This window comes from Ips typographus, linkage group LG9 (genome assembly GCF_016097725.1).
Source record: "Ips typographus isolate SLU linkage group LG9, UJ_Ityp_2.0, whole genome shotgun sequence".
Lineage (NCBI taxonomy): Eukaryota > Metazoa > Arthropoda > Insecta > Coleoptera > Curculionidae > Ips > Ips typographus.
Window position 1 is genome coordinate 3,865,100 of NC_138430.1, and position 27,705 is coordinate 3,892,804.

Consider the following 27,705-nt stretch of genomic DNA (forward strand, 5'->3'; position numbering starts at 1 on the left):
TATTATACAGCACGGTCAATTTTCTATAAATGTTTGTTTACATCGTCAACACTATTGCCAAGCTGACCCTTGGCAAACCCTGAGGAAAGTTCTGTTTTGGACTGTAATACGTAATAAGGTTAGAACAGAGTAGTTAAATATACAGAGTAGCTCAAAAATAAGTTAGTATATGAAAACTGATAAACACGCAATGAGCGATATTGTCAGGTTTATAGAGCTGAAACCACCAATAGATGTCACTGTTACTGTCAAACTTAGATTTTAGAGGCTTCTGACATTTGCAGAACGATTCTAGAGGTTTCTGACAGTTTCAAGATCTCTTCGATTTAGAACACTTTCAGAAACCAAATGATTCCAGATACATTTTTCGGTAGAATCCAAAAGAGACACTTAGTTTCTTTCTCCTTCTTTTTTGGGTATGACCAAAAAAGTCACCAAAATTCTGATGCCATGTTTAATTTGGAAAAAAAAAACAAAGGAAGAAGGTCCTTTTTGAAACCGGGTGATCGCTTTTAATAAACTTTGCTCAATAAAAAATCAATCTGATGTAAATCTCCTAATCCATTTACCTGGGAAAACACTATTCGAACATTGTAAATATCACCATAACTAGTTTTATATAATATAACTAAAAAATTGTGTGGTTCTATTACTATGGCTCTAACACTAATAATTTTGACCTTTCCTTAAAAGTTTAGATTAATTGCGCTGAAGTATCTTTATTCAAACGTCCTTCGAGCTATTAAAGAAGTTGCTCCTATTTAAACACGTGCTAATGAATATTGTTTAACAAACACTCTTTTTCCGCCACTGATCAGTAGATCAAATTCTTGTTACGTTTCACTGCCAGTACGACGCAATCACCAGCCTATTCTCCCAATAAAGAAGTATATTGGTGCCAAATAGGTCAAGTTTTCAGAGCTTGAATTTATGTTGTGTAACGGAGAATGAGCTAGGAGCAAAACGAAACTAGGCGCGATGCATCAGTAAATGCACGTGGAAGGTCGTCCGGATGTTTAATTTTGTCTAAAGAAAAGCGAAAGATCGTGGGTATTAAAATAAGAAGTTGTGGGATGAACTATGGATATTAGGCAACGGGCCAAGAATATTTTACAAAGTGGTTTCGCAGGCTGGCGAGTCTGCTACGTCAACACAAGAAATAGCCAGATATGCAGGACCGTCACATTAGCTTTTGTGAGCTGTTGTTATGATAAACGGACAGCAATTTTATTCATGTTAATTAAACATACTTGTAGTTTAGCTGATATGCAGTCTATTCTGTCTTGCTTACAAAATTTCAATATGAATGAAAACTCATTTTGTATTTACTTCGATCATGTTGAAAGTCCATTGTAAGAAATACAATAGTTTAGTTAAGAGTTGCTTTTGGATTGATTAAACTAATTTTAAAACGATTATTTATTATAAACATAATTAGGAATTGAATTGTTTGGAACTTTGTTAAAACATTGACGGTTCAATAAATGGCAGGTTATTTTGACCAAAGTCATTTTGGTCAAAACACAGGTCACAGGTTTATGGTCATTTGATCAAAGTACCATAAAACTCTAAATGCTACTGAGATCCTTCTAAAAAGTGCCACAAGCTTCTACAAGTGTCTTAAACCTCCTCATACCTTTTTGAAATTGCTAGGTGCCTCTAGAACTATTTGGGAACTACCATGAACCTCTAAATACTACTGAGATCCTTCTAAAAAGTGCCAAAATCCTCTACAAGTGTCTTAAACCTTCCCATAACTGTTTTATATTTCTAAAGGCCTCTAGAACCATTTTGAAAGTGTCAGAGACTTTTAAATATTACTGAGAACCTTCTTAAAAGTGCCAGAAGTTTCTACAAACTTTGAAACTTTTCTAGAATTGTTTTAAATTGCCAGAGGCCTCTAGGACCATTTTGAAATTCCATAGACCTCTAACAGTGCTCTAAGTCTCTCTAAGTCTAGATTTTCCTAAAATCTTCTGAAGAAGATCTTAGGAAAATCGTTTTTCTCATCTGAAGCCTTAAGACATCCTGTAAAAATTCTAAACATTCTCCTGCACAAAAATTTCTTTGATGAAAGTTCTTGGTATTCTTATCATGCTACTCGCTGTGCATTTCACCCAGTTATCTCTTCATTTGCAATTTTGTTATAAAAGAGATATGCTTTATTATTAACTCTGTATGATAAGGCCTTATTTTTGACTATTTTTGAAATTTTTCTGGGTACTAATCTGGATCACCATGTTAAGTGTTTAATACAAAAACTATTGTTTAGAAAGAATCCTTGAAAACTGACTTGTTCTACATTCACTCAATTTATATTTTCCTCAAGTCTTACACAATATCCTTTTTGCTAGTAAATGTATTCAAAGCCATATTGACCAAGTAAACCAAACAATAGCCATACATGTTTAATCTTTCAAAACCAGGTTAATCAAATCGAAGGTCTCTAGTTATCGATAGATTCGATTCCCGAATCGCAATTTCTTATGCTGAATAAATTTATTGACATCATTTGAAAAACATTATACAATAGTATTACCGGCCACTTCCTCGTGTTTCGATGTTTAAATTTAAATAACTATTTGGAAAATAAAAGAGCGTGAATTTTGAGGCAATCCTGGGTTTCTTTAATTTTTTTTTCGACCAGAACGAGCAGAGGAGGTAGGCTAGTGGAGGTAGCTTTGTAATTCTAATAATAACTCTGTTATTTTCGTAGTCTGTTTTAGCGACGAGTATTTATACATTACTTCTTACGTTCTTAGCCCGCTAAAATTAGATGTCTTGAATATGTCTTGCCAAATATTCCAGGGCTTGTTTTTATTCTAGGAAGGACTTGACCTCGTTATTAGCCGACGAATTCCTGTTCTATTTAAGCGCGATTGATTTTCTTTTTCTGTCAAACATAACAGTTACATCAACAATATTTTATTTTTTCCTACAGGAAAATTTTATCATTACATCAATGTTATACATTTTTATTAAACACCTAACCTACTGACACTATAACAGAAAATTGAAATCACTGACTAAATAGTAGTGGGTGTTTATGATTTTAAAATCTGTTATCCCAGCTTCTTTACTAAAATCAAATTTCCGTTTATTTTCCTACAAATTTTTCAATACTAAATGCCAAATAAATTAAACATAACTTAATTAAACTGATTTTCAATGTGATCTAAACATGATTTTTAGGATTGTAAATCTTTCAGTCATATAATATTATTTTGTCAGAACATGCGGTTTTGAACTGCTTCCCTAGTTGAGTGTAGCACCTGGTGACATCTGTACTTAGCTCTTATGAATTAAAATATAGATGGCCCTGCCAAACTAAACCGCTTCCTATAATAATAGAGGTCGCATCATTTGGTTTACACTAAAATAATTGTTTATAAAATGAAGACAGGATTTATGTAGTGGAAATTAATCGTAAACGACAAACATGACAGTTATTGGACTATTTATAATAGCTCATAGTGTATACAATTTTTTCTTATTTCTTGGTGTCCTATCATTTGTCCGATTTAAATGTGGCTTTGTAAAATGGTCAAAATCTTGAAAATCTATTTTTATTGTTAAGTCAGTTAGCAGTCTGAAAAAACCTCAAGTTATACGAGCTGTTGCAATCAAAAAGTATTCCAAACAGCAACAATCTTCAGAAATTATAAATACTACTGAAAATCTTCTAAAATTTACCAGAGAAAAGTGTTCTAATCCTCCCAAGATTTTGTGTCCTAATCCTTAAAGAATTTTTAAAAATTGCCATATTTTTTTAAAACCATTCCTGCATCGCCATAGGCCGCCAAATCCCCAAGTCCTAAACTTTTCAATTTTTTTTTAATTACCAGAAGCGTCTAGTATCATTCTGGCAACGCCAGAGGCTTCAAAATGCTCCTAAAACTATCAGAGGCCTCTAAAAGTGTCCTAGACTTTTTAAAATTGCCAGAAGCCTCTACAACTATTCTGGCAACGCCTCTAAATACTACTGAAAACGCCCTAAAATCTACCAGAGGCCTCTAAAAGTATCCTAAACATTAAAATATTTTTTTTTATGTTCAGAAGCCTCGAATAATGTCCTAAATTTTCCAAGAGTTTTTTAAAATTGCCAGAAGCTTGAACCATTCTGCTCTTTGCCAGAGGCCTCTAAATACCTCTAAAAGTTTACTAAAAACTATTAAGCCTATCCTCCTAAAAACTACCAAAGACCTCTTAAAGTGTCCAGAAGCTTCTAGAATCATTTTGGTAACGCCAGAGGCTCTAAATACTAGTGAAAACTTTCTGAAATATATCAGGGACCTCTAAAAGTGTCCTAAATCTTCCAGATTTTTTTTTTTAATTTTCAAAAACTTCTGGTATTATTCTGGCAACGTCAGAAGCCTCCATATCCTGCTAGAAACTACCAATAACCTATACAAGTGTCCAGAAGCCTCTAGAATCATTTTGGCAGCGCTTGAGGCCTCCAGATACTAGTGAAAACGTTCTGAAATATACCAAGGACTTCTAAAAGTGTCTTAAACCTTCCAGTATTTTTTTAAAATTTTCAAAAGTTTCTAGAACCGTTCTGGCAAAGTCAGAGACCTTCATATGTCCAGAAGTCTCTATAATTATTTTGGCAACGCCAGCGGCCTCTAAATACTAGTGAAAACTTTCTGAAATATATAGTAGGAACCTCTAAAAGTGTCCTAGACGTTGCAGAATTTTTTTTAAATTTTCAAAAACTTCTAGAACCATTCTAGCAAAGCCAGAGGCCTCCAAATCCTACTAAAAGCTACCAGAGGTCTCTACAAGTGTTCTAAACCTTCCAGGATTTTTTTAAATTAAGGGTAGTCTCTAGAATCATTTTGGTAACTCCAGAATGGAACCTCTAAAAACTACCAGAGACCTCTAAAGGTGTCCTGAACCTTACAAGAACTTTTCAACATTTTCAAAAGATTCTAGAACCATTCTAGCAAAGTTAGGGATCTACAAATTCTCCTAAAAACTATCAAAGACCTCTACAAGTGTCCTAAACCTTTCAAGATTCTTTTAAAATTACCAGAAGCCTCTAAAATCATTTTTGAATTAAGGATTGTTTTCGCTTGGCGTTAAATCCATTGAAAATAGTAAATCCCATTAAACTGCCAATTTGTTTCCAGCGAACTAATTTTGTTAAAAATCACTCTTTGCCTTCAAGGGTTGACAAAACTGAAATTTCTTGATTTCAAGTTAATTTTGCAAGTTAATTCACTAGAGCCTTCCTGGATATATTAAAATGTTGGATTATGATTAGAATTGAACGTGTAATGAGTATTATTGGCATAAAACAATGAGAAATCAGTTGCATTAAAAAACAGAATTGTTTAAAAAAATTACACACATCAGAGCCATCTTTAATCTTAATTGCAGCACCAGTAATTACGTACTCGATTAACCTTCAAAGTCCTTTCGGGAGTGTAATGATTAAGATTCTTTCCAGTTCACTATGTATAAATAAATTAACTATTATTTTATAAACAGTTGAAGTTCTACATGCGGTTGCCATGTCTTTTCATAAACGCTTACTCCCATTTAAGCAATTTTGTGCCTGGCAGCGTTCTAGTTTCTTAAGGAAACATTAAACACACTAGTTAGTAAGAGCTGACGGCTGGTCTTTCACATATTTGTTTTATCAGCAAGAATAAAACATGAATTGTGTTCTATTTGCAATTATCGTTGTGCTTGTTGTGGTGAATTAGTTTTGTTAATTGTGGCGAATTAAAATGGTAAAATTGCAGTTTGTGTGCAGAAATTATTTGTTTTCTATATTTCTTGCAAGCCAATTAGTTTTTAGGAGTTTTAAAACGGATGTAGAGGCTAGAAATTTACTAAAAAATCATTGTTTTGTGTTTTTTGCGGTGTAAAAGATGATCCAAACAATTTTTGAAAACATCTCAGTCAATTTTACGTAATACTACTAATTAGTCTGCTTTCATTAATTCAGTGGGCGGTTGCGTCAGTAAATACATTGCATTACTCATTTTTGAATATTTTTTAAGTTATACCATCTTAATTAAGATTCAAAATTTGACATTATACAAGGTGCAACAAGATTTGTTGATAAAATGTGAAAAATGCTGCAAAGTGCTTTTTTTTTCTCTATTAACTTTTTCTTGTTAATCTGCTTTTCCTGTGATTTCGTTTCTAAACATTTTTTTGTCTTATTTTCTTTTCATAACTTTTATAGGTTGGTTAGTCATTTGTTAGCTTTTTCTACCATTGACATTGTTTTATTGTTGATGTACGGAAATGTCACATTTAGAATTCTTATTTGAATGGCAATTGGTTGTTATTTTTTGTCTCCTGTGTTTGTCTCAATTTTTTTCTTGTCTTTAATTAACCAATTCTAATATGTTTGCTTTCGGATTTTGGCGTTTATTCCTACTATTTTGTTAATTTGTTCATAATTTTATTAACATATTTAGATTTTGGGAAACTGTAATGTAAATCAAACTTCGTTATAGCCCGTAACTAATCGCAAATCGAATCAGTCTATTGCTGATACTTCAACTGTCTAATGACAGTTGTCAAAACTAGGTAAATTTAAAATGCGGTATAATAAAATGGCCTTTTTTGGACAGTAATGAATCAATGTTTGGCTTTATTTAAAAAAAAAATCCAAAAAAAAATAATAAGCAAGAAATCCTTTTTTGCTGATGTGTTATGCCCGGTTTACATCTTCAAATTAACAATTAAACTAAATTTACATTAAAATTAAACTAACTTTCTTGAAGTTAAAGATACACGTTTGTTTATGACATGCTATACTTCAAATTTACAGTAAACTAAAATTAATTTTAACTTATAAGTTGACCAACTTTCAACTTGAAAATGGGGGTGAAATTCGGGCTAATTCGTGAACCTTTTGTCACTTTTCGTTGTGACAAAATGTGAAAATTTATTTGATTTTTCCTTAAGTCCCTGTTTATCGGTACTATTTCATATCTCTAATTTCTTTTCCATCGTTTTGTCAAAGAAAACTGTATTCATTGTTTATTATTTTTAATTTTACAATTTATTATACGAAGGCGTAGAAGGGCCACAAAGATTTTTTTTCTTAAATTCCTCGGAATTTAGGTTAGGTTAGGTTGGGTTCGGACTTCAAATTCGGAATTTAGATAAATTCTGACTTCAAACTCTGAATTTAGTTAAAATCCGGCTTCGAACTAAGAATTTACATTGTCACGTTGCAAAAGCTCTTCAAAGCAAATTAGACAAAATTTTTCAGTTTGGCAACATTGCAAACATTCTTCGAAGCAAATTAGTAAAATTTGTTAACTTTGGCTACATTGCAAACACACTTCAAAGAAAATAGTCGGAATTGTCAGTTTGGTTACATTACAAACACTCTTCTAACCAAAATTGTAGAATTTGTTAGTTTGATAACATTGCAAGGACACTTTTGAACCAAATTACCAAATTTTGTCAGTTAGGCAACATTGCAAACAGTCTTCGATCTAAATTAGAAGAGTTCGTTAATTTGGCAACATTGCATGAAAACACACTTCAAAGAAATTAGTTGAACTTGTCAGTTTGGACAGATTGGAAACACTCTTTGATCTTAATTAGTAGAATTTGTCAGTTTGACAACATTTCAACTAAATTCCGAGTTTGAAGTCGGAATTTAGTTAATTTCCGAATTTGAAGTCGGAATTTAACTAATTTCCGAGTTTCAAGTCGGAATTTAAGAAAAATAACGCCTGTGGCCCTTCTACGCCTTCGTATGATTATTTTATACTCGTAGCTGAACTTTTTTATGAACAAAATTATGAATTATTCACACTCCTTAAGTTAGAATATGTCTAGAATACGTCAAAGTAAAAAAAACACATTAATTTTCATTTAATTTTACATGCAGGTAATTTAAATTTAATTTAATTTCTTAATAAATCGGGCATTACTCAGCCCAGTTTGCAGTTTCTGACAAATACTTCTGAGCTGTCAGATTGACAGTTACATATTCGAATGTGAATGAAAATTCTGTTCCATGAAACTCTCAAAAAAATAAGTTGGCGTGGATCAGGATTTTTGTTTATTAACATGAAAGTTTTCAAGTGTTTCAGACATTCAAGATGGAACAAGCAACAGATATTTGATTAGGCTCAGTCAAAAAGTTTGAATGTCTTTGGAGGTGGTAGGATTTGCTCACTTTTATTGTTTCATTTACAAAGGACTGATACGATAATATTCGTTTAAAAATATTTAAAATTGTGGACATTCTTAAAAAATGAGATTGACAACAACAGAAAGAGTAAAGTTAATCTGAACTTTATGGGCTGTAGTAATAAAACCTGTCTCGTTTTGTCAAAGTAAGTTAAAATAATCAACTGAGTGACTATAGTTGTAGGTTGTGGATTTATCTCCTACCGGAAGTGTGTGTATTAAATCAATATCCACAATGCCTTAATAATTGGATCAAAAGTTGACTCACCTCATTTCAAAACGCTTTGGTGTTTGGTTACTGCAAAGCGCAGAAGGACAAATAATCAATAAAATCAATATTTTTGACGTAGTGCCAACCTACATGTGTTTGTCAATGATAAATTTAGAAACTCTACAGTACAAGAACCTTCAAACATTCATCGATCATAAACTCGTAATCTAATCAAAATGTTGACTTTCTGGTAGAATGTTTAGAGCTGAATCTTGTAAAAAACATGACACATTTCCCCTGTTAGTATTAGTTTTAAAGGCGGCATTTTTACACCAATTTGTTTGGTTTATAAATTTCGTTTTGTTCCAATTCTGTGAAGGTCGTGCAGGAAATCATCGCGCTGCAGGCGAAAACCTACGATTCCGTTGAAGCAGTTCGTAGTGTGGCAAGGTGCGTCGTACCTGCCGATATCTACCTCTGTTATCATCGTAGCCCGGTAAAATTATGAATGTTGTTTAAGCAGTGTTTGCGATAAGACCACTCCGATCTTTGCTTATTGGGCGGAACTTAAGTCATTCGTGCTTTTCTTCGGGTTTGCTGTATTTTGACGACGATTTCCTGCGCCCCAATTTTGTGTCGGGTTTTCATTTAGTTCGTGATTGTTTCAGATAGTGCAGTCGCCGGAAACGGAACTCCTAGAAGAGCCGCAAAGAGTACGACCAAAAATCAAAATAACGCCCAAAAAAGCTAAACTGAGCACCTCAGCAAGTACAAATGGTGTGATACGTGAATCATCTCAGGGAAAACATTCGGATTTTATCCATCCCGACGATATCATTCAACATTCTAATGGAAAAGTGTATATTAAGAACAAGTGCAGTTTGTGCAACTTTAAAACAGCTTGGAGTAGCGAAATGGCAAAACACGAAAAACATTTTCACAACATTGGAAGAGATTTGAACAGTGAAAAGATTAAGAAAGCTTCGAGACCTGTTCCAAACTTAATACCTATTCCGTTCCAAACGAAACGTTCAACACTGGCAGACCAAGATAGAGAACCAATGATGAGTCAATCCGACATAAATGAAATTTGCAGCAGATCGGGCAACAGCGCTCTGAAAGATTTTGCTTCCTTATTTGTTTGCGAAGAGGTTTTCAAAAATCCTTCAACTTCAAAGGTACCTGATCTCATTCCTACGTCTATGTTTACCGCTAAGAAAAATAATACAGAATTTAAGCAGAAAAACGCATCGTTTTTCGATCATCTTAAGGAGAAATTGGAATTAGGTACTGGTTGTAATTTGTTTTGTGACTTGTGTGGACATGAAAGTAAATGCTTGACCGAACAAGCTAAACACAAGAAAATCTGCGGTAAAGAAAGTAATAAAATATCAAGTATTATACCAGTTCATAACATAAGTGCTTCAAGATGTCAGTATTGCAGACAGAGATGCAAATCAAGCGCTGACCTTTACAACCATTTACAGAAATGTGCGATAGCTATTAAGTATTTTCATAGTGAGGACATTAAACAGGAGGATGACACGTCGTCGGAACATGAAAATGAACTGAAAATTGACGAGGACCGACACAGCGCCGATGGAGAATTAGAAAACAAACCGCACCCAATGGAAAATAAAGTTTTCGTTTGGAACGACATTATGGTTCCTATGGATATCGACGTTGACGATTCCAATTACGAGTATACTGAAGACAGAATTGACGACAATGTGTCATTAGATCTATCTATACGAACTCAATCACCTGCCAATAGTGAGAATAGTTATGTAGGACCTGAAAACAATAATAATATAAACACTAATCATAACATACAAACTAATGTTCAACATTCTCCTGTGCCAGCCCATACGGAAAAAATTCCTACTCACGGGAACGATATTTCAGTGGCGCAACACAAAAGGGTGTTTAAATGTCCCCATTGCACTTTTTGGGCTTCGACAGCATCAAGATTCCATGTGCACATAGTAGGTCATCTTAATAAGAAACCTTTTGAATGTTCTCTATGCTCGTATCGTTCTAATTGGAGATGGGACATTACGAAACATATTAAATTAAAATCTGTACGCGACCAAGCTCATGAAAGCGCCAAAGTTTTGATGACGGACGAAACTGGAAGAAGAAACTACACTAAATACAACAAATACCTGACGGAAATTCCTTTAAGTAGCTTACAATCGTCGAATGAAACCAGCGGAGGATCGGGGACACGTCCAAGAAGTCACGACAAAAATTCCACACCCTCTACAAGCAAATCCGATAAAGCCAACAAATTTCCTACAAGCGGTGATTTTAATTCGCTTTTGAAAGTATCAAATATACGTCAACCCAATTATAAGGCCAGTGAAAAACAACTTTTGAGCAACGTCACCCAAGAAAAGAAGTCAAAATCGAATTCCGACAACAAGAGGACACTTTTCAAGTGCAAGAAATGCAATTTCAGGTAAGTCACTTTATTTTATGTCATAAAAAGGTACTATTCTAGAAGGATGTTTATTATAAACACGTGATTAGCTTTGATCGTCTTGTAACTTAAATATTTTAACACCATAATTTACAGTGATTAAGCTCAAGGATATCAGTTTATTATCACCCAGCTTTGTGAAATTTCTGAAGGTTTGAAGTAGTCTTTTGGCTATGATTATAAGTGGGGTAACCTAATTGAAAATGATTTTGATGACACCATGTTGTTTTGACCCAAATGTGATTAACTTTGTGGTAAACATGATCTTCACAGAGGCAGCAATCAAAATGTGATCTGTCATTAGATCTCAATGGAAACAATATGTTATTCTATTATTTATGACTATGTCACTATTTCTGTCATTATCTAGTAAAGTCAAGTTTCAGACTCTACAGTAATGAAGGTAAAACATATTGGCACTTAATCGTACGATATTAGTCTAAAAAGTCTAATTTTTAGAAATAAATGAGTCCAAAACATTGATTTGACTGGATTGTTTCCAGTGTTTAATTGAATTCCAGTCCAGAAAATTTAGTTTAGTAAAAATAGACTTTTGGACTCTCTTTGTCTTAGTAAAGTAATTTCTAGCATAAAAAGTCAACTTTTAGACTATTCAGTACAAATTTGGACTCTCACAAGTCTTAAGTTCAATTTTACACTACCTACAGTCATAAAAATTGAACGCCAGTAAAAATTAGTCCAAAAATCATATTTTGTTTACTATTTTTTGTCAAAAATTAACTTGTAAACCTCTGAAATGACCAGATTTGAATCCTTTTGAAACATTTTAGAAAGATGCAATAACCCAGGGAGCTAGTGGTGATTGCCCTAGACTGGTACACTCATTAAGTAGATATTATCATGCAAGCTGAAATTTGCTGTTTCTTTTTTTGCTTCATTCCAGGACACCCTGTATGAAAATTCAGTTGAAATTCACTCTTTGTGCTAACCGTGCCTAGAATTGAGATACAGGGTGTTCAAAAGTTTAGTTTAAACCCATATTCAAATTGGTATATGGTGTGGATTTTCTTAGGAAGCGTTTTTCATAGTGATGGGCTATCAAATGGTAAATTATTCACACTTTATTTCGAAAAAATGCATCTTAACATTGAAAACTTAAGAGAGGAGTTTTTCCTAAAGTTACCCAAAATGGTAACAATTTTGGTTAAGCGTTTTCGGTTAAGTTCCTGTGTCCGAAAATAAGTTCTAACTAAAATAATTGACAGGAAATCAAAGATGCTAAATTATCTGTAGGCTCATTTATGGTAAGTTCATTAACTATATGGTTAACTTATTAAAGAATATCACAATCAAAATTTATAATCATCTAACTCTTTCCTTCTTTGTTCGAATATTTTTAAACGACAATAAATTATGAGCATACAATTTCACGTGCTTTGAATAATGCTATGGTTTTCCTTTCCAAGCAGAAATAATAATATGTGAATGACAACTATTATGAGCAACACACAAGCGTTCAAAATGGCGGCTTAATTAACGTTGTTTAACATTCATACATTGAAACCTTGAGCAAAAGAACCGAGCGTGTAGTTAAAAATTTTTTACTGCAGTTTTCACCAAAGTACTTATTGTTATCACCGAGAAAAACCACATTGATTTCACGGGCAAACCCGATAAGAATTGAAATTTATGGAAAATGAAATACATACAAGTGCCAACGTATTTCGCAATTAAAAATATATGGTTCTTTCGATAACAAGAGTTAAAGTACAAGTTTATTGGTTGTTTTCGACGATAAAGAGAAAAAACCCGTAACAATGCAACGAAACTTAAACTGCCATTCGTTGTTGAATTGATCGAATCGATTCTTACGTAGGATTATTATTAGAAGGGATACTTTAAACCGCTTATCAGTATTAATTTTATTATATTTGGATACTGTTACTTATCTTGGCTGCATTTGAGGAGTTCGAACTTATCAACGGAATTTTTTTTGCTTTTCTAGGTATTGGCGATAGTTTACTTTTTCTAAGTCATTACTAACATAAGTCTTAAAGAAATATCAAAACATAGCACACAGCAAATTTAAGTAACAAATTTCAATTCTTTTGCATACTTTTTTTTCTATATTTAGGTGGTTTAAATGTATAGTTGTAACGCAATTTTAAGGTGTTTATTGAGCAATAAAACAAACAAAGGTGACATGAAGTTACAGTGTGCAGCACAACGGTTTGATAAGAAATTTGAAGAATTCTATTGACGTATTGAAGGAAATAGCGATATGAACGAGTGATAGGATCTCTTAGTATTTCTTATTCCTTGAATTTGTCCTGAATTCTAGCCTTTTTAGGTTATATTATAGTATATTATTCAACGAGCATGTAATGATAGCTATTACTCACGAAAATGAAATTTGCGTAAATTATCGAGTGAGTAATACCCATTACATGCATGTAAAATACTTGAATTTGACAATTTCTAGGTTTAGAACTGAATGTAGCTTACAACAGGGCTGTAACTGACGGCAAAATATCGTAACTGTCAAAAGTCCACTCATAAAGCTATAAAATACGTTTGGTACTCTTTATACTGGTTATACTTGATTTTAAGAGAGTTTTGGCGTTTTACAGCTTTATGGAGAGGATTTTGATTGTTGTTATATTTAAAAATAGATTCAAAAACCCACAACCAAATGTTATAAATGCCAAAAATGAACTAATGAAAGAATAAAATGCATTCAACCAGAGTCAAACTGATTTCGTTACTTTTCAAGTATATTTCGTTGTTTTGTACCTCTATGGGATTGAATTTGACAGTTTCTAAGTTTAGAACAGAACAAAAGACAGAGCTGTAACCTGTAACTGACGGCCTAATGTGATATCTGTCAAAAATCCACTCGTAAAGCTATAAAATACCTTTGGTACTGTTTTTGTATACTGATTTTACTGGGTTTTGTAATAGAAAGAAAAATTCTCAAAATTGGAGTTTTCTATTTAAGTTTTGGCACAGTTGACTAGTGTTTTTCTTGGATCATTTTTTAAAATAATTCTTTTTGAACTTGAGGAAATTATGAGTTAATGCTAAAGAACTATAACTTAAAAACCATTTTTAAAAAGTATAGGTACACTAACAATGGATGTTTTCAAACTGATCCATGATTTTTGGCACAATTGACTAATGCTCTTCTAGGATTGTGCTCAAAATGTTGCTGAATTTTTCTTCTCACATAAGAGGAAATACAGTATGTTACGAAAACTTTTGTCACAATTGACTAATGTCCTTCTTAGGTTAGGTTCAATTAGCCCAGACTCATTATGACGTCACATTTTTAACACTATCAATGTCCAAATTTTTGACGAAAAAATAATTGACGAATTCGAAAATCATGTTAACTAACCACAAGTTAAAAAGAAACCGCACTATATTCAAGTTAAATAAAATAATTCCAGGGAAACGTTGTGTTTGGCACAATTAACTATTGTCCTTTTAAGGTTATGTTCAATTTTTTCTGACCATAACAGTACCATTACTAAAAAAACAGATAAACAAGATTGTAATTATTACAGTTTTACATTTAGAGCTATGACTTTTGGCACAGTTGACTTCCAAACTTAAGCTTTTAGTTTCACGATCAGAGCTTTCTCAAATAAAGAATTAGTACAGTTTAATTTATAAAATATAAAGTTTTATTTGACAAAATATTGGAAAGTTCCCATAAGCAAGTTATTATAATTTCCAATTCAAATTAAATTAATTATTGTTATTCTGCAACCTTACCAAGGAAACGGAAAAACCTGAATATTGCAGTTTGAACCTTAAGTTGTAGCAAAAAGAAAATTAAAGTATCAAAGATCGTTTTCGACCAGTGCAGAAACAATTATGTATCGCCTAATTATGGCTTCGTTTTACACTGTTAAAGTTCTTTAATTTGACTTTTACCGACATCTCTCTATCCTATGTTTGTCTCATGTTGTGTTTTTAAAAGTTTCCCTCCATTCCTCTCTATGTGACGTGCTTCTAATGTTGTCCTGGAACGATTTTCCTGTAAACTGCTTCACTTGATCCAGCCATCGTTTTGGAAAACGTCTTCTAGGTCGTGTTTCCTCTACTTTCCCTTGGACCATAAGTTTTTCGAGATTGTCATCTTTCCTCCTGCTGACATGTCCAAAATACTAGAGTTACGTTGGTTCTATGGGCTATCCAGGAAATCCTCAGTAGTCTTCTTCAGACCCATATCTCAAACGCATCCAACTTGGCGATGTCTGTGGCTTTTAAGATCCAGAATTCTGCTGCATCTCTTCCACCTCCTTTACAAATTTTGTTGAGTTTGATCATGACCGTTTTGGCAAGAGCTATCCTTCTTCTGATTTCTTGACTTGATCCGCTTTTTCTGTTGATGTGGGCACCTAGATAGGTTATTTCCTCTACGTTCTCGACATCTTGAATACTAGGCATTTCTTCCATGCTGTGACCGACATTACCTATTCAAAATTGGTCAGATACCCCTTATTAAAGGAGGAAAGAAAATTATGGTTAAATTCTAAAACAAAGCATTACCTATGACTCCATATAGAGTACCTGCAACAAAAGAAGAGAAAATTAAATATAGAAAACTGACAGCTGACAGCAATGACGTTATTCTTCAATTCGTAGCTTTATATAAAAAAACTGAATATTGCATATTATAAGTAACTAATTTAATTAAAAAAAAAACAAACAAATGAATGACATTTTGATTTTCAGAGACGCATCCAGAGATATTTTGCTTCAACACGTGAAGGGCCATTACGAGCAGCCGGACCTGGACTCGCAGGAACAGCTCCTACAGCAAGCAGTGGCAGCCGCGCAGGTCACAGTGACACCAGCTGCTCTCTCCCTATTGGCCAGCCCGTCACCAGGTGGAATGTTCTCGTCGCAGGATTTAAGTTTACGGGGTACGAGTCCTGATAGAGACGAGGCAAGTGTAAATAACAGCCCCGCGACGAAGGGCGGCTCCGCTACTAATGCTGCGCCCTTCCGTTGCGGACATTGTAATCAAGTCTCTAACTGGAAGCATGTCATTCAGGTATACTAACCACGCCTACTAACCGTACTAATGTGATTTGTGGCTTTTTACGTTAGTTATACAGGGTGTACCTAAATAAGTATCTGCTCTTCCAGTTTTTCAAGATACACGGTGTCAAATTAGTCCAATAAACTAGTAGAGTCATCTAGTTTCAAACAGTTCTTAGATATTGACAAAAAAATTGACTAAATTATTTGACACCCTGTATTTCACAAGATGAAAAATAAAGATCATACATATTTTTAGTTGCAACAATTATTTATGAACATCCTGTACTTTGCTTTATGGAAAAAGGTTTTGTCATCACTTACGTTCCTTATACAGTGCGTTCCTCGTTACATATGCGTCATACTTTGTGAGTGATTATGCATTAAAGTACAGGGTGTCTAAAAAGTCTGGAATATTGCAAATATCTCGAAAACTGCTGATTTTATTTTTCTCAAAATTTGTGTCTTGTTAAAGTAAATAACAGCGCATGACGTGAGGGTGAAATGAGGTTCGCAAGTATACAGGGTCAGTCACAAAGTATACCAACTTTCTTAATTCAAACCTAACACACTGTATATTACTTCAGATTTTAAGAGTACTCATAAAGGCCAATTCAACGATCTACAGTATTGCTACTTTATTCTTAGTATTAGTCGATTTTATTTGAGGAAATTATGAAAACACTTAAACGTTAAGTAAATTAATTAAAACTAGCCTAACATTAGAAATAAAACACAAACTACTTTATAAGATTTTATTATTTTTTTTTTTATTTATTTATTTTTTTTTCACTCAAAAACACCATTTTAAATAATAGGAAAATTTGCCAATTAATTTAACATTATATTGACGTTAGCTGTCATTGTTACACCTATCATTGTTATAGGTAGGTACTAAAAAAAAATAAAAAAAAAAAAAATAAATAAAAAAAAAAAAAAAAATCGTATATCGTTGAATTGGCCTTTATAAGTACTCTTAAAATCTGAAGTAATATACAGTGTGTTAGGTTTGACCCTGTATACTTGCGAACCTCATTTCACCCTCACGTCATGCGCTGTTATTTACTATAACAAGACGCAAATTTTGAGAAAAATAAAATCAGCAGTTTTCGAGATATTTGCAATATTCCAGACTTTTTAGACACCCTGTATATACCACGTTGGCCATTCTGGCAACGTTTGTTATGACATGTGACGTCTTGGTGACTCGGTGTAGTTTGACATGGCACATTACGTCACATCACAAAATTGCGGCACATTTTCTCTTTTGGTGCTAGCAAAGAAATTAAACTTGAATATAATAGCAAGTTTTTAAAATGCATAATCAAGCCTTAAAGTATGACACATTTATCGTGAAACACCCTGCATGTCATTTGAATAAAATAACAGGAAATTATGTAGAGTTGTATACTCTCTTTAAAATTGCAACAATGGTACAACCCAATTTTTGCTTTTTCAGGACATACGGTATATTAAATTTTTTGAAAGAAAAACGCTCTCAAGTAAACTACATTTTTTGCATGCATTGTAAGGTGTTAGTTATATTATTTATGTTAGTTAAGGAACATGCATTTGTGATATACAATTTAACCGGATCAATTGACCGTTTGCACCAACGTTCAAGTAAAAACAGCTCCAATCCATCAGAACTTAAACCAATTGGTGCAATCGGCCACAAGATATGAAACGTAAAAATATCATTTCGAGTATGTCAAAAATCAAACATAAATAGGTTGACGTAACAATAAAGTTTAAATGTGACAAATAGAGAAGCAAACATCATACAGTGCGTTTTTTTTAACGCGCAACATAGGATTTTACGTGTTAAATTTTTAAGCCCATGTTAGACCATTTTATTTTGGAACTGCAAGTCTATAACTTGACGGGTGTGTCTTTAGTACCCTGAAGCTTAAGTAAGTCTACCAATTTGGTCTAAAAAGTGATTTAAAACTAGAAAAAAATCATTTTTTTTCGAAAAGATTTTATCGTTCCATACTCCCTGTATGCGTTGTTGTTCCTTGTTGTTTTTATACTGACAGGGCAGGTAGCAGGTAAAGTGACATATTTTGACTGCATTATGACCCGACATCTTTTGAACGTCAAAAAGGCATTTTATGATTGTTTGGAATACTGTTTGGCTTCAAACGGAGGTCACTTTGAACAATTCACTTATAAAAATACTTCTTTTGTTGTTAACTTTCTTGATATAAAGTTAATGATCACCCTGTTTTACTTTCTACGCCAAATTTTACCTGATACCTGCCGTGCCAGTATCAAAAACAACAAAGAACAACAATGCATACAGGGAGTATGAAACGATATAACCTTTTCGAAAAAAGATGATTTTTTGCAAGCTTTTTAACACTTTTTAGGCCGAATTGGTAAACTTACTTAAGCTTCAGGATACGAAACAGCCACCCGTCAAGTTTTATACTTGTAGTTCCAAAATAACATGGTCTAACATGGGCTTAAAAATTTAACACGTGAAATCCTATGTTGCGCGTTAAAAAAAACGCACTGTATATTTAAATAATTTATAATATATCTCTATTGTTACGCCATATTATTTTTGTTGTTTTTCAGACAGAAATAGGGTTTTTATGTCTAAGTTTTTGGGTTTAACTCTTTCTAATGAAAGTAGTTGGTATTGGATTTTATAATTTTTTAGTCTTGGGTAATTTGGAAGGTATCTTGGGTATCTCTAGTTAAAGGGAATTGGTTTACTTAGCCCCAGTTGTAGAGGGTAAGTCAACGATACAGTAACGTTCATTCTCTCATTAGTTTCAAAAAAATTAAAAAATGTTATATACCAAAGGTGTAGAGAATATACTGGGTGGTTCATAAAGGCGTGGCAAATAAAATATTACTGTCCTTTCAATCTGTGTTTATGGCAATTTAAACTTTGACACCGTTTTTCTGCCTGACTGTACCAAATCTTGTAGTGCTTTTTTAGGTTGTTGGATAGGAAATTTAATGAGGATTCCAAAAATGTGCTTTAAACAGTCATTTTCTCACTCCAAGTGGGTTTTACAGACGATTTTGTCACTGACTGTCCTTTCAATCTGTGTTTATGGCAGTTTAAATTTTGACACCGCTTTCCTGCCTGACTGTACCAAATTTTGGAATATATTTTTAGGTTATTGGATAGGAAATTTAATGAGGATTCCAAAAATGTGCTTAAAATAGTCATTTTCACACTACAAGTGGATTTTACAAGCGATTTTGTCCCTGACTGTCCTTTCAATCTTTGTTTATGACAGTTTAAACTTTGACACCGCTTTTCTGCCTGACTGTATCAAATCTTGTGGTGCTTTTTTAGGTTGTTGGATTGGAAATTTAATGAGGTTTCCAAAAATGTGCTTTAAACAATCATTTTCTCATTCCAAATGGATTTTACAGACGATTTTGTTCCTGACTGTCCTTTCAATCTGTGTTTCTGACAGTTTAAACTTTGACACCGTTTTTCTGCCTGACTGTACCAAATTTTGTAAGTGCTTTTTTAGTTGGTGAATGGGAAATTTAACGAGGATTCCAAAACTGTGCTTCAAACCGTCATTTTCTCACTCTAAGTGGGTTTTACAGGCGATTTTGTCCCTGACTGTCCTTTCAATCTCTGTTTATGGCAGTTTAAACTTTGACACACCTTGTTATAAAACATCCAATATTGCACCTGTTTTCGATACTACCTACATTTAATATGTTGGTTGTAGGAGAAATTTGAATACACCATTAAAAGGTTGTTCGTTGCTATGCATATTCATTGAAACGTTTTCTGGACATTATCTTCGGTTGCTTGGCTTTACAAAATTACATAGATTTAAAGCTCGATTTATACGACACTATAAAATTTAACCGTGATTTCTGATTTGCAGCAGCATGAACGTAAAACATGCAGAACGTTTACAATGTGACGTGTACAAGACGTTTAAATAGTTAAGAAACACGAGCAAATACAGAGTTCAAGTACTCTTTTTCATTAAATGTTGCTATTAAACTGTAGAAGTACTTAGGGACTTGCAAGTAACAATTAAACACTTATATGTTTCTGGAAAAGGTTATAAGTATTTTTCCCGAATTAATCAAATCATATATTCCTTCAGAATATGTACTTTAACTTATCCCTATATGCACAATCATTAGATTAGTGATAATTGGCGGACGTGAGCTGGTTATTAACGGTGACAAAGATCCATCGATTTGACTGTTAATTTTGCGATAAAATTGCTTTATGACAAAAATGTTTTAACCTTGCATAGTATGGAACGTTATCGTGTCTTTGTCTTGGGCTCTTTAATTATTTACCCAGTCTAAATTTCAACTAATCACTTATCAGTCCTTAATCTGCTTTACGATGTTTAATCTTATTTTCTTGCTAAAAACACTTATGACGGGTTACCATGTGAAAAATATCGTCTTGAAAAGAATTGCCGGTAATTTATTCTTGTTATGCAATAGAAAACTGTTTTGCTCTTGATATTACTATTATCTTTATAAATAATTACATTCGTCAAGAAAATTATATTCTGCGGGCTACCTTAAGTCCCATTGTTTCGTCTTTGTATCCTGTGTTGTTTGATTACACGCTTACTTGCACTGCCTAGGTTTAATCAGATTTTTGTGATGACCTGCAATTCATCCAAACACTTCAGTAAACAGTAATTAAGGAAAAATTTACGTTTAATGTTATACCGACTTTACAGTGTGGTAATCTTTGCAAAAGAGTGAATGAATTACATTGAAGTTATACGTTTTAGCATTTTATTACTTAATTATTATTTGTGGATGAACAATTAGATACATTTCAACAACCAATATAGTTGTAGCTAGAAACCGCAAGTAGCTTTAATTGATAACTAAATTTAGTGTTATCATCATTTAAAGTTTTACTGCAAAAAAGGCAAGAAGAAGTTATAATAGAACGAAAAGTGACCCCATCTTTTTCTGGAGTATTGTATCGATCAAAGACAATTAAACAACATTCTTCATTTTCTGTTCTCAACCCGATCAGATCAATAAAAATGCCACGAATAGAGCACAAAAATTTGTCTGAAATTCAACCTAAGGAAAAGGGAAGAATATAACTTATTCAATCATTTAATCTTAGACACTATTAATAACTTAATTACTTTCCTCTGTACAGTTTTAAACATGGGGGATCCCGACTTGCCACATCGTCAAAACTAATAAATCATCGAATCGAATAAGTATAATCTTCTAAGCAAATTTCACAGAATTATCGATACGTAAACGATTATCCTTAAAAATCACCTTAATCGCAATAACAATACCTTGACAGAAATGTAGTTTAATGCATTTAGGTAAATTGCACTTTGCCCTAGCTACGGAATCATTATCCATTAAACCTTGCTCCTATGTAATTAACTTCTTTTAGTAAATTAGTTTTATTTTTTGCATTCAAGTAGTCTGACGTTTTAGGCGATCAATTCCAAATTACCAAAAAAATTTTATGTTAACAGAAATAATTTGTTGAAAAATTCTAAAAGACGAGGGGGAGGAATAAGAATGAATAGGAGGAAGAGATAAGTTCATCAAATTTACAGTTCATATACTTTTCTAAGCAAATAGCTTTAGCTTCGTTTTAAAAGGCAATAACTAAGACGAGAGAAAATGAGTAATGAGCGAGTAATTGTATCAAAAACTGCAAATGTCATAAATTAAAATCTGATAAATTTATTGATCATTGTCATTGAAATTATAAATCAAAATATCTCTGAAATGATTTATCAAATAAAAAATGGAAACCAATTCTACAATAATTGTGGATTTGTCTATGCAAGTTTTGTGTTTTGCCCTTTATAGGTCACAGTCAATTAAAGAGAACAATGGCAAAATACACAATGATGTACACTGCATTAACATAGATTAGCTTTTGTATTTCTTTTTGATAATAATAATGTTTAAAAGCTGTCATATAAATTAAAAAAAGAGCATTTTTTGCCTGCATGGACTTACAGTCTTAATACAGTAATAGAAAGGTTAAGACCTTTTTTGCAATTTAGAATGACTAAGTCTTAAGTAATGCAAGTTATGAAGAGTAACAAGACGAATTGAAACAATTAGTTACCATGCTTTCAGTAATTGGAGTGAAAAACGTTTAGCGTCAGTTTTGGAACAAGTTGAGACTAATTTAGTTTTATCTAATGACAGAAAACAAATTTTGTTTTTGGGAACAAATATGTGGAAACACTTGCTATACCGTGGTATCACATTTTAAATAGCCGGAGGCTTTTAAGACCATTTTGAAAGTGCCAGAGCCCTCTACAACTGTCTTAAAATTTCCCAGAACTGTTTTAAATTCTCTCTATAATCTGGCACTTTTAAAAGTGCTGGTTCTACAAGCGTCAAATCTTCCTATGACAATGATGACGTTTTTAAATTGCCAAAAGCCTTTAAGACCATTTTAAAAGTTCCATAGACCTCTAAATGTTATTGAGAACTTTGTTAAAAATTGTCAGAGGCCTCTAGAACTATCTTGAAAATGTCGGCGATCTCTAATTGTGCCAGTGCAGAAAAGTGCCAGTCTCCTCTACAAGTGTTTTAAACATTCCCATAACCACCATAACTGTTTTAAATTGCCACAGGCCTCTATTACCATCTAGAAAGTGTCAGAGACCTCTAAATGCTATTGAGAACCTGCTAAAAAGTGCCAGAGGGTTCTACAACTGTCTTCATCTTTCCCAGAACTGTTTTACATTGCTAGAGGCGTCTAGAACCATTTTGAAAGTCCAACAGACCTCTACAAGTGTTCTAAAGCCAAAACAACTTGGAGTAAGAAAATGACTGTTTTAAGCACATTTTTGGAATCCTTATTAAATTTCCTATCCAATAACCTGAAAATACACTACAAAATTTCGTTCAGTCAGGGAGAAAACCGGTGTTAAAATTTGAACTGACAGAAACACAGTTTGTAAAGACAGTTAGACAAAATGGTCTGTCAAACCTACTTAAAGTGAAAAAATGACTGTTTTAAGAACATTTTTGAAATCTCTAATCAATTTCCTACCCAAGAACCTGAAAATAAACTACAAAATTTAGTAAAGTCAGAGAGAAAAGTAGTATCAAAATTTGAACTGCCAGAAACACATTTTGAAAGGACAGTCAGAGAGAAAATCGTCTGCAAATCCCACTTGGAATTAGAAAATGAATGTTTTAAGCACATTTTTGGAATCCCTATTAAATTTCCTATCTAATAACCTGAAAATATACTAAAAATGTGGTACAGGCAGAGAGAAAAGTGGTATCAAAATTTGAACTGCCAGAAACACATTTTGAAAGGATAGTCAGGGACAAAATCGTCTGAAAAACCCACTTGGAATTAGAAAATAACTGTTTTAAGCACATTTTTGGAATCTCCATTAAATTTCCTATCTAATAACCTGAAAATATACTAAAAATGTGGTACAGGCACAAAATTTGTTTAATTGTTGGTGTATAAACATTGATTATAAATATCATATAAAGCCTCTGCCTAAAATTATAACCTAAAACCATCATTTTGACAATCAATCCATATCACATTTAATCATCGACATACGTTTTTTGCTGGTGATTGTGACGTAACAGTCAGAAGCCACTGAACAGACTGTAGAATATAATTTGACTGTTATTCCCATGCCCACGTGACAAAATAATTTGATTCTTTGTGGTCAAGACTGTATTTACCTTTTTTTGAAATGAATTTTTGGTAGCTTTCTTGTAGTTTCTTGTAGTTTTCTTATAAGTCTAAGTGCCTGCTTGTTGGCAAAAATGGAATAACTTTTATGCTTTAATACTCAAAAAAAAGATTTTTTGTAATTTTTAAAGTTGCATTAATTCTTGCGTTACCATTTATTTCTGGGATCCTCAGAATCAACGTTACAAGATTTTCTAAGAAGTCTTTTGTATCAACTACGATAATAAGTCACAAGCAATAACATCCAAGTCAGAATAAGAAAGAATGCAAATACCTTGACTCTAAATTTGTTTAAACTTATAATAAGTAAAGCAATCCACTGCCTACAGTTTTTCTTAAAAATTTAAATTACAGTTATAACATAAAATAATCTACTGCAGTCAGATGTAGTATACTTCCAAATGCATAATCAGATGTCAGAAGATTAGTATTAAGTAAGAAGGTCACGTTAAAAATATGCCTAAAATATGTGGTCAAGATGTGAATGCTTATAAAACTAATTAGAAGCTGTATGTAAATCACAAATGTTGTTCTGGTTAAGGTTATTGCTTGTTTATTTATCATACATCACGATTTGTGTTGTGTTGTTTACCTACGTGCAGTTAATAATTTGCTACATTACTGCACGCTGGTAAATTATAATTTTTTTTTAATAGCAAAATAAATATATTTTTCTTTTGCAGCGTCACTGCAGATTGAAGCACAGCGGCGATATCAGAGTAGTAAGCACTAAAAACGGACAAGAAAAAATTGAAATTGACGAACAGATAGACGAGCCAGACGATATCGACACCCCCTATTTAGGCGCCTTCAAATGCGACATCTGTCCATACAACACTGACAATCAAGAGAAATTCCAGCACCATCAAAGTGGTCACTATACACAATCTGACAGTGCCTTAACGTGTTCCTTCTGCAGATTTGGAGCCGCTGACGATAAAGAACTTCAAGATCATATAAGATTACATTCGAGAAAGTTTCGTTGCGCCCTCTGTCCTTACGAAACCAATTCGAAATCCCAATACACTTATCATAAACAGTTTCATAAGGACAGAGGCGGTCAATACACATGTAGCCAGTGTTCGTATAATGTAAGTAAACGACATTTGTTACACCAACATTTGAAAGTTCACGGTATTAGCGTACCTAGTGTTAAGCACAGTGAAGATGTTAACGAAGTAAGTGAGAATAGTAATGAACCAGAGGAAACTTTATCGGATAAACCTAATCTAGATTTGTGTCATTTTGCCGATATTCCTTTAGTTTGGGTGTCAAAAAGCGGAAAATTTTCCAAAATGTTTAAATGCAGGTACTGTCCACATGTCAATTTGCGTAAAGTCAATATACAGGAACATGAGAAGATGCATAGCGTTCGGGATAAGAGTACGACAAACTCAAAAACCAACGAAATTGAACATCGTTGCACTGAATGTAATTATGTCTGTAACAATGCGGGGGTGCTATCATCGCACGTTAAAGTACATCAAGGCCAATGTGGGATTGTTCACTGTTTGGTGGATCCAGTACAGTCCGATGAAGAACAAATTCGAGAGTTGACTAGAGCGTTAGGCATAGCGGATGCAATTGACACATCAGAATTCCTTGAAGTTGAAATGGAAGAGGTAGACACATCATCAGAGAACGTACTTTACTTTTGTGAAGAATGCCCAGCCCGATTTTTAAAGGAAAACGAATACAGTATTCACAAAGAGTTCCACTTTAAAGATTTAGAATTCAAGTGCAATCATTGTAGCTATGCTGCAGAAAGTGAACAATACCTGAACGCGCACTTAAAAACTCACACTGATGATTACCAGAACAGAACCAAAATGTTAAAAAGCTTTTACCCGGTAAGCCCACAACAACCAGAACCTTCAAACTTAAAACAAGTATCTAGATCTGACGGTGATTCATTTTGGATAATAGACAATACAGGCAAAAGCAAGTTAGAACAGAGCAACAATATTTTAGCCTCATTTCTTAGTAAACCTTTGAAATCTTCTCAAACTGTACCGCTTTCTGGAACAGATCTGTTTCAACAAAGATCCGAAGCCCAACAAAGACAGTCTTTAAAAGCAGCGCAGTCTGAAAACGTAACGTCGTTTAGAAGCAACAAGTCACCTGATCCCCAATTTGGTGACCTGATGCTAGGAAATCCCGATTTCACTTACCAAACCTGTATAAAAAACGGGCGAGCCAAAGAAAAACGCTATAAATGTCATAAATGTCCTAGCGCGTTTGAAAAAAGAGAACAATACAGAATTCACATAAACTTGCACGGTTCAAACCAACGATACAACTGCACCGATTGTGACTATTCTGTAAAATACTTTGCAAACTTTAAGCAACACCTGACCAAGCATAAGTTTAGCGATGACGCTCAAGCTGCTAAAAAGACTGTTAATGGCGTCGAATCTGAAGAGAACCAGTCGCCTGATCCTGAAGAAATTCTGGATCCAGAGAGTGAGATACCCGATGAAAATAATATCAAAGAAGAGAAAACTTACTGGTGTCCGCATTGTCCCTATGTAAATGAACGAGAACACTCCCTTGAAATCCACGTACAGCGACACCAAAGTGTTTCAGGTATCAAAGATGCCTACACTTGCAAACACTGTGATTATTCTGTGCCACAAGCTCACATCCTGGAAGATCATGAAAAACTACATTTTATACCAAATAAAGCCAAATATATAAATGGCTACATGATATGTGATAATCTAAAGTTAACCTCCAGTAATTTAGAGGCCAGTAAGGATTCAGATGTAAATGTTATTTATGAAGATTCTTCAGATAGTAAAGACGACGAGGAGAAATTTAATAATAACAATAAAGGTGAAAATCAAGTAATAAATGTACAAACAGGGGAATTAGATGTTAAGAAAGATGTTAGTGATTTAAATGTAGAAAATACTAATTTTGAAATGGAAGTAAATTAGTCAAACTTCTAGTGATCATAATTTATCAGGTAAATTAACTTAATTACTTAAATATAACAACTATGTTATATGCATTCAATTAACAACGTTTGCCTTTTAGTCATAGAATAGAGTATTTTTACAGAGTATTTTCACAGCTGTAGAACTATAGCAAATAAGCGTTTGTAGTATTATTACCACTACGTATATGTAAATAATTATTTTCGTTTTTCAGAGCATTAATTTTTTCTCTTCTTTAAACGGGGTTTAATGCCAAAGCATTTAATGCCAAAATTTGCCATAATAATTGTTGTTTATTGTTTACAGAGAAAATAAATATAAATTATTCCAATCTGGTTTATTTTATTGAATGGTATTGAACTCAATGTATTTTGCAGTTTTTCAGTTTTTTTATTGTTAAGTTGGAATGGAACAGTTCAGATACAAAAGAGGTTCATGGTTCTCTGTTATGGATAATTTTGAAATTTCCACAAGTGTATAATATAAGTAGTATGACTTTTTTTAATTGTAATTAGAGTGGTTAGTTAATTGTAGTTAGAGTGGTGCCAGATTCTTTTAAGATCTTATTTCGTACTAACTTGGTTACTATGACAGCTAGAAGGTCCATTAAAACGTCGAAATTTAGCTCTTAAATTGGACTTTCTTTTACTAAACACAATTTTCTTTCAAAAATTACAAACAACCGAGATATTGACCGGGAAAGCAAGTAAACAAGTTTTTCTGAAGATGTCAAAATTTGACAGCTCCTAACTTGGTTCCTGGGACAGTTAGGAGGTTCCTTCAAACGTTAAAATGTTGCTAGTTAGTTTGACAATCTTTTACCTGAATAATTTTTTTTTCAAAAGTTACAAATAACCGAAATATTACACGTGAAATACCAACAAAGTAACTGTACCAGAAATATTGAGGATGTCCCAATTTGACAGTTTCTAACTCGGTTACTATTACAGCTAGAAGGTTCGTTCAAACGTTGAAATGTAGCTCGTAATTTCAGCTTTCTTTTATCTCAAGTCAATTTTTTTTACATTACCAATAACCTAGAAATTGACCGGGAAATAGAGCAAGCTTTACAAGTAAAGTTTTTTTGAATATGTCATAATTTGACAGCTCCTAACTTGGTTCCTGGGACTGTTAGGAGGTTCGTTCAAACGTCAAAATGTGGCTAGTAATCTTGGCATTCTTCTACCTGAAT

At 33.2% G+C, this 27,705-nt stretch overlaps 1 protein-coding gene across 3 annotated transcripts in view; it reads left to right on the forward strand.

Annotated features, from left to right (window-relative positions):
• Positions 1 to 26,844, forward strand: part of LOC145734186 (uncharacterized) — a 53,540-nt gene extending 26,696 nt beyond the window's left edge. For 2 of the 3 annotated variants that reach the window (XM_081987393.1, XM_081987392.1), the window contains exons 3-5: positions 9,055 to 10,847; positions 15,573 to 15,894; positions 24,258 to 26,844. In XM_081987393.1, coding sequence (XP_081843519.1) covers positions 9,055 to 10,847; positions 15,573 to 15,894; positions 24,258 to 26,513 — 4,371 coding nt within the window. In that variant the 3' untranslated portion in view covers positions 26,514 to 26,844. The remainder of the gene's footprint in view (positions 1 to 9,054; positions 10,848 to 15,572; positions 15,895 to 24,257) is intronic. The other variant, XM_081987394.1, reaches the window with a different exon arrangement.
• Positions 26,845 to 27,705: the final 861 nt, after the last annotated feature.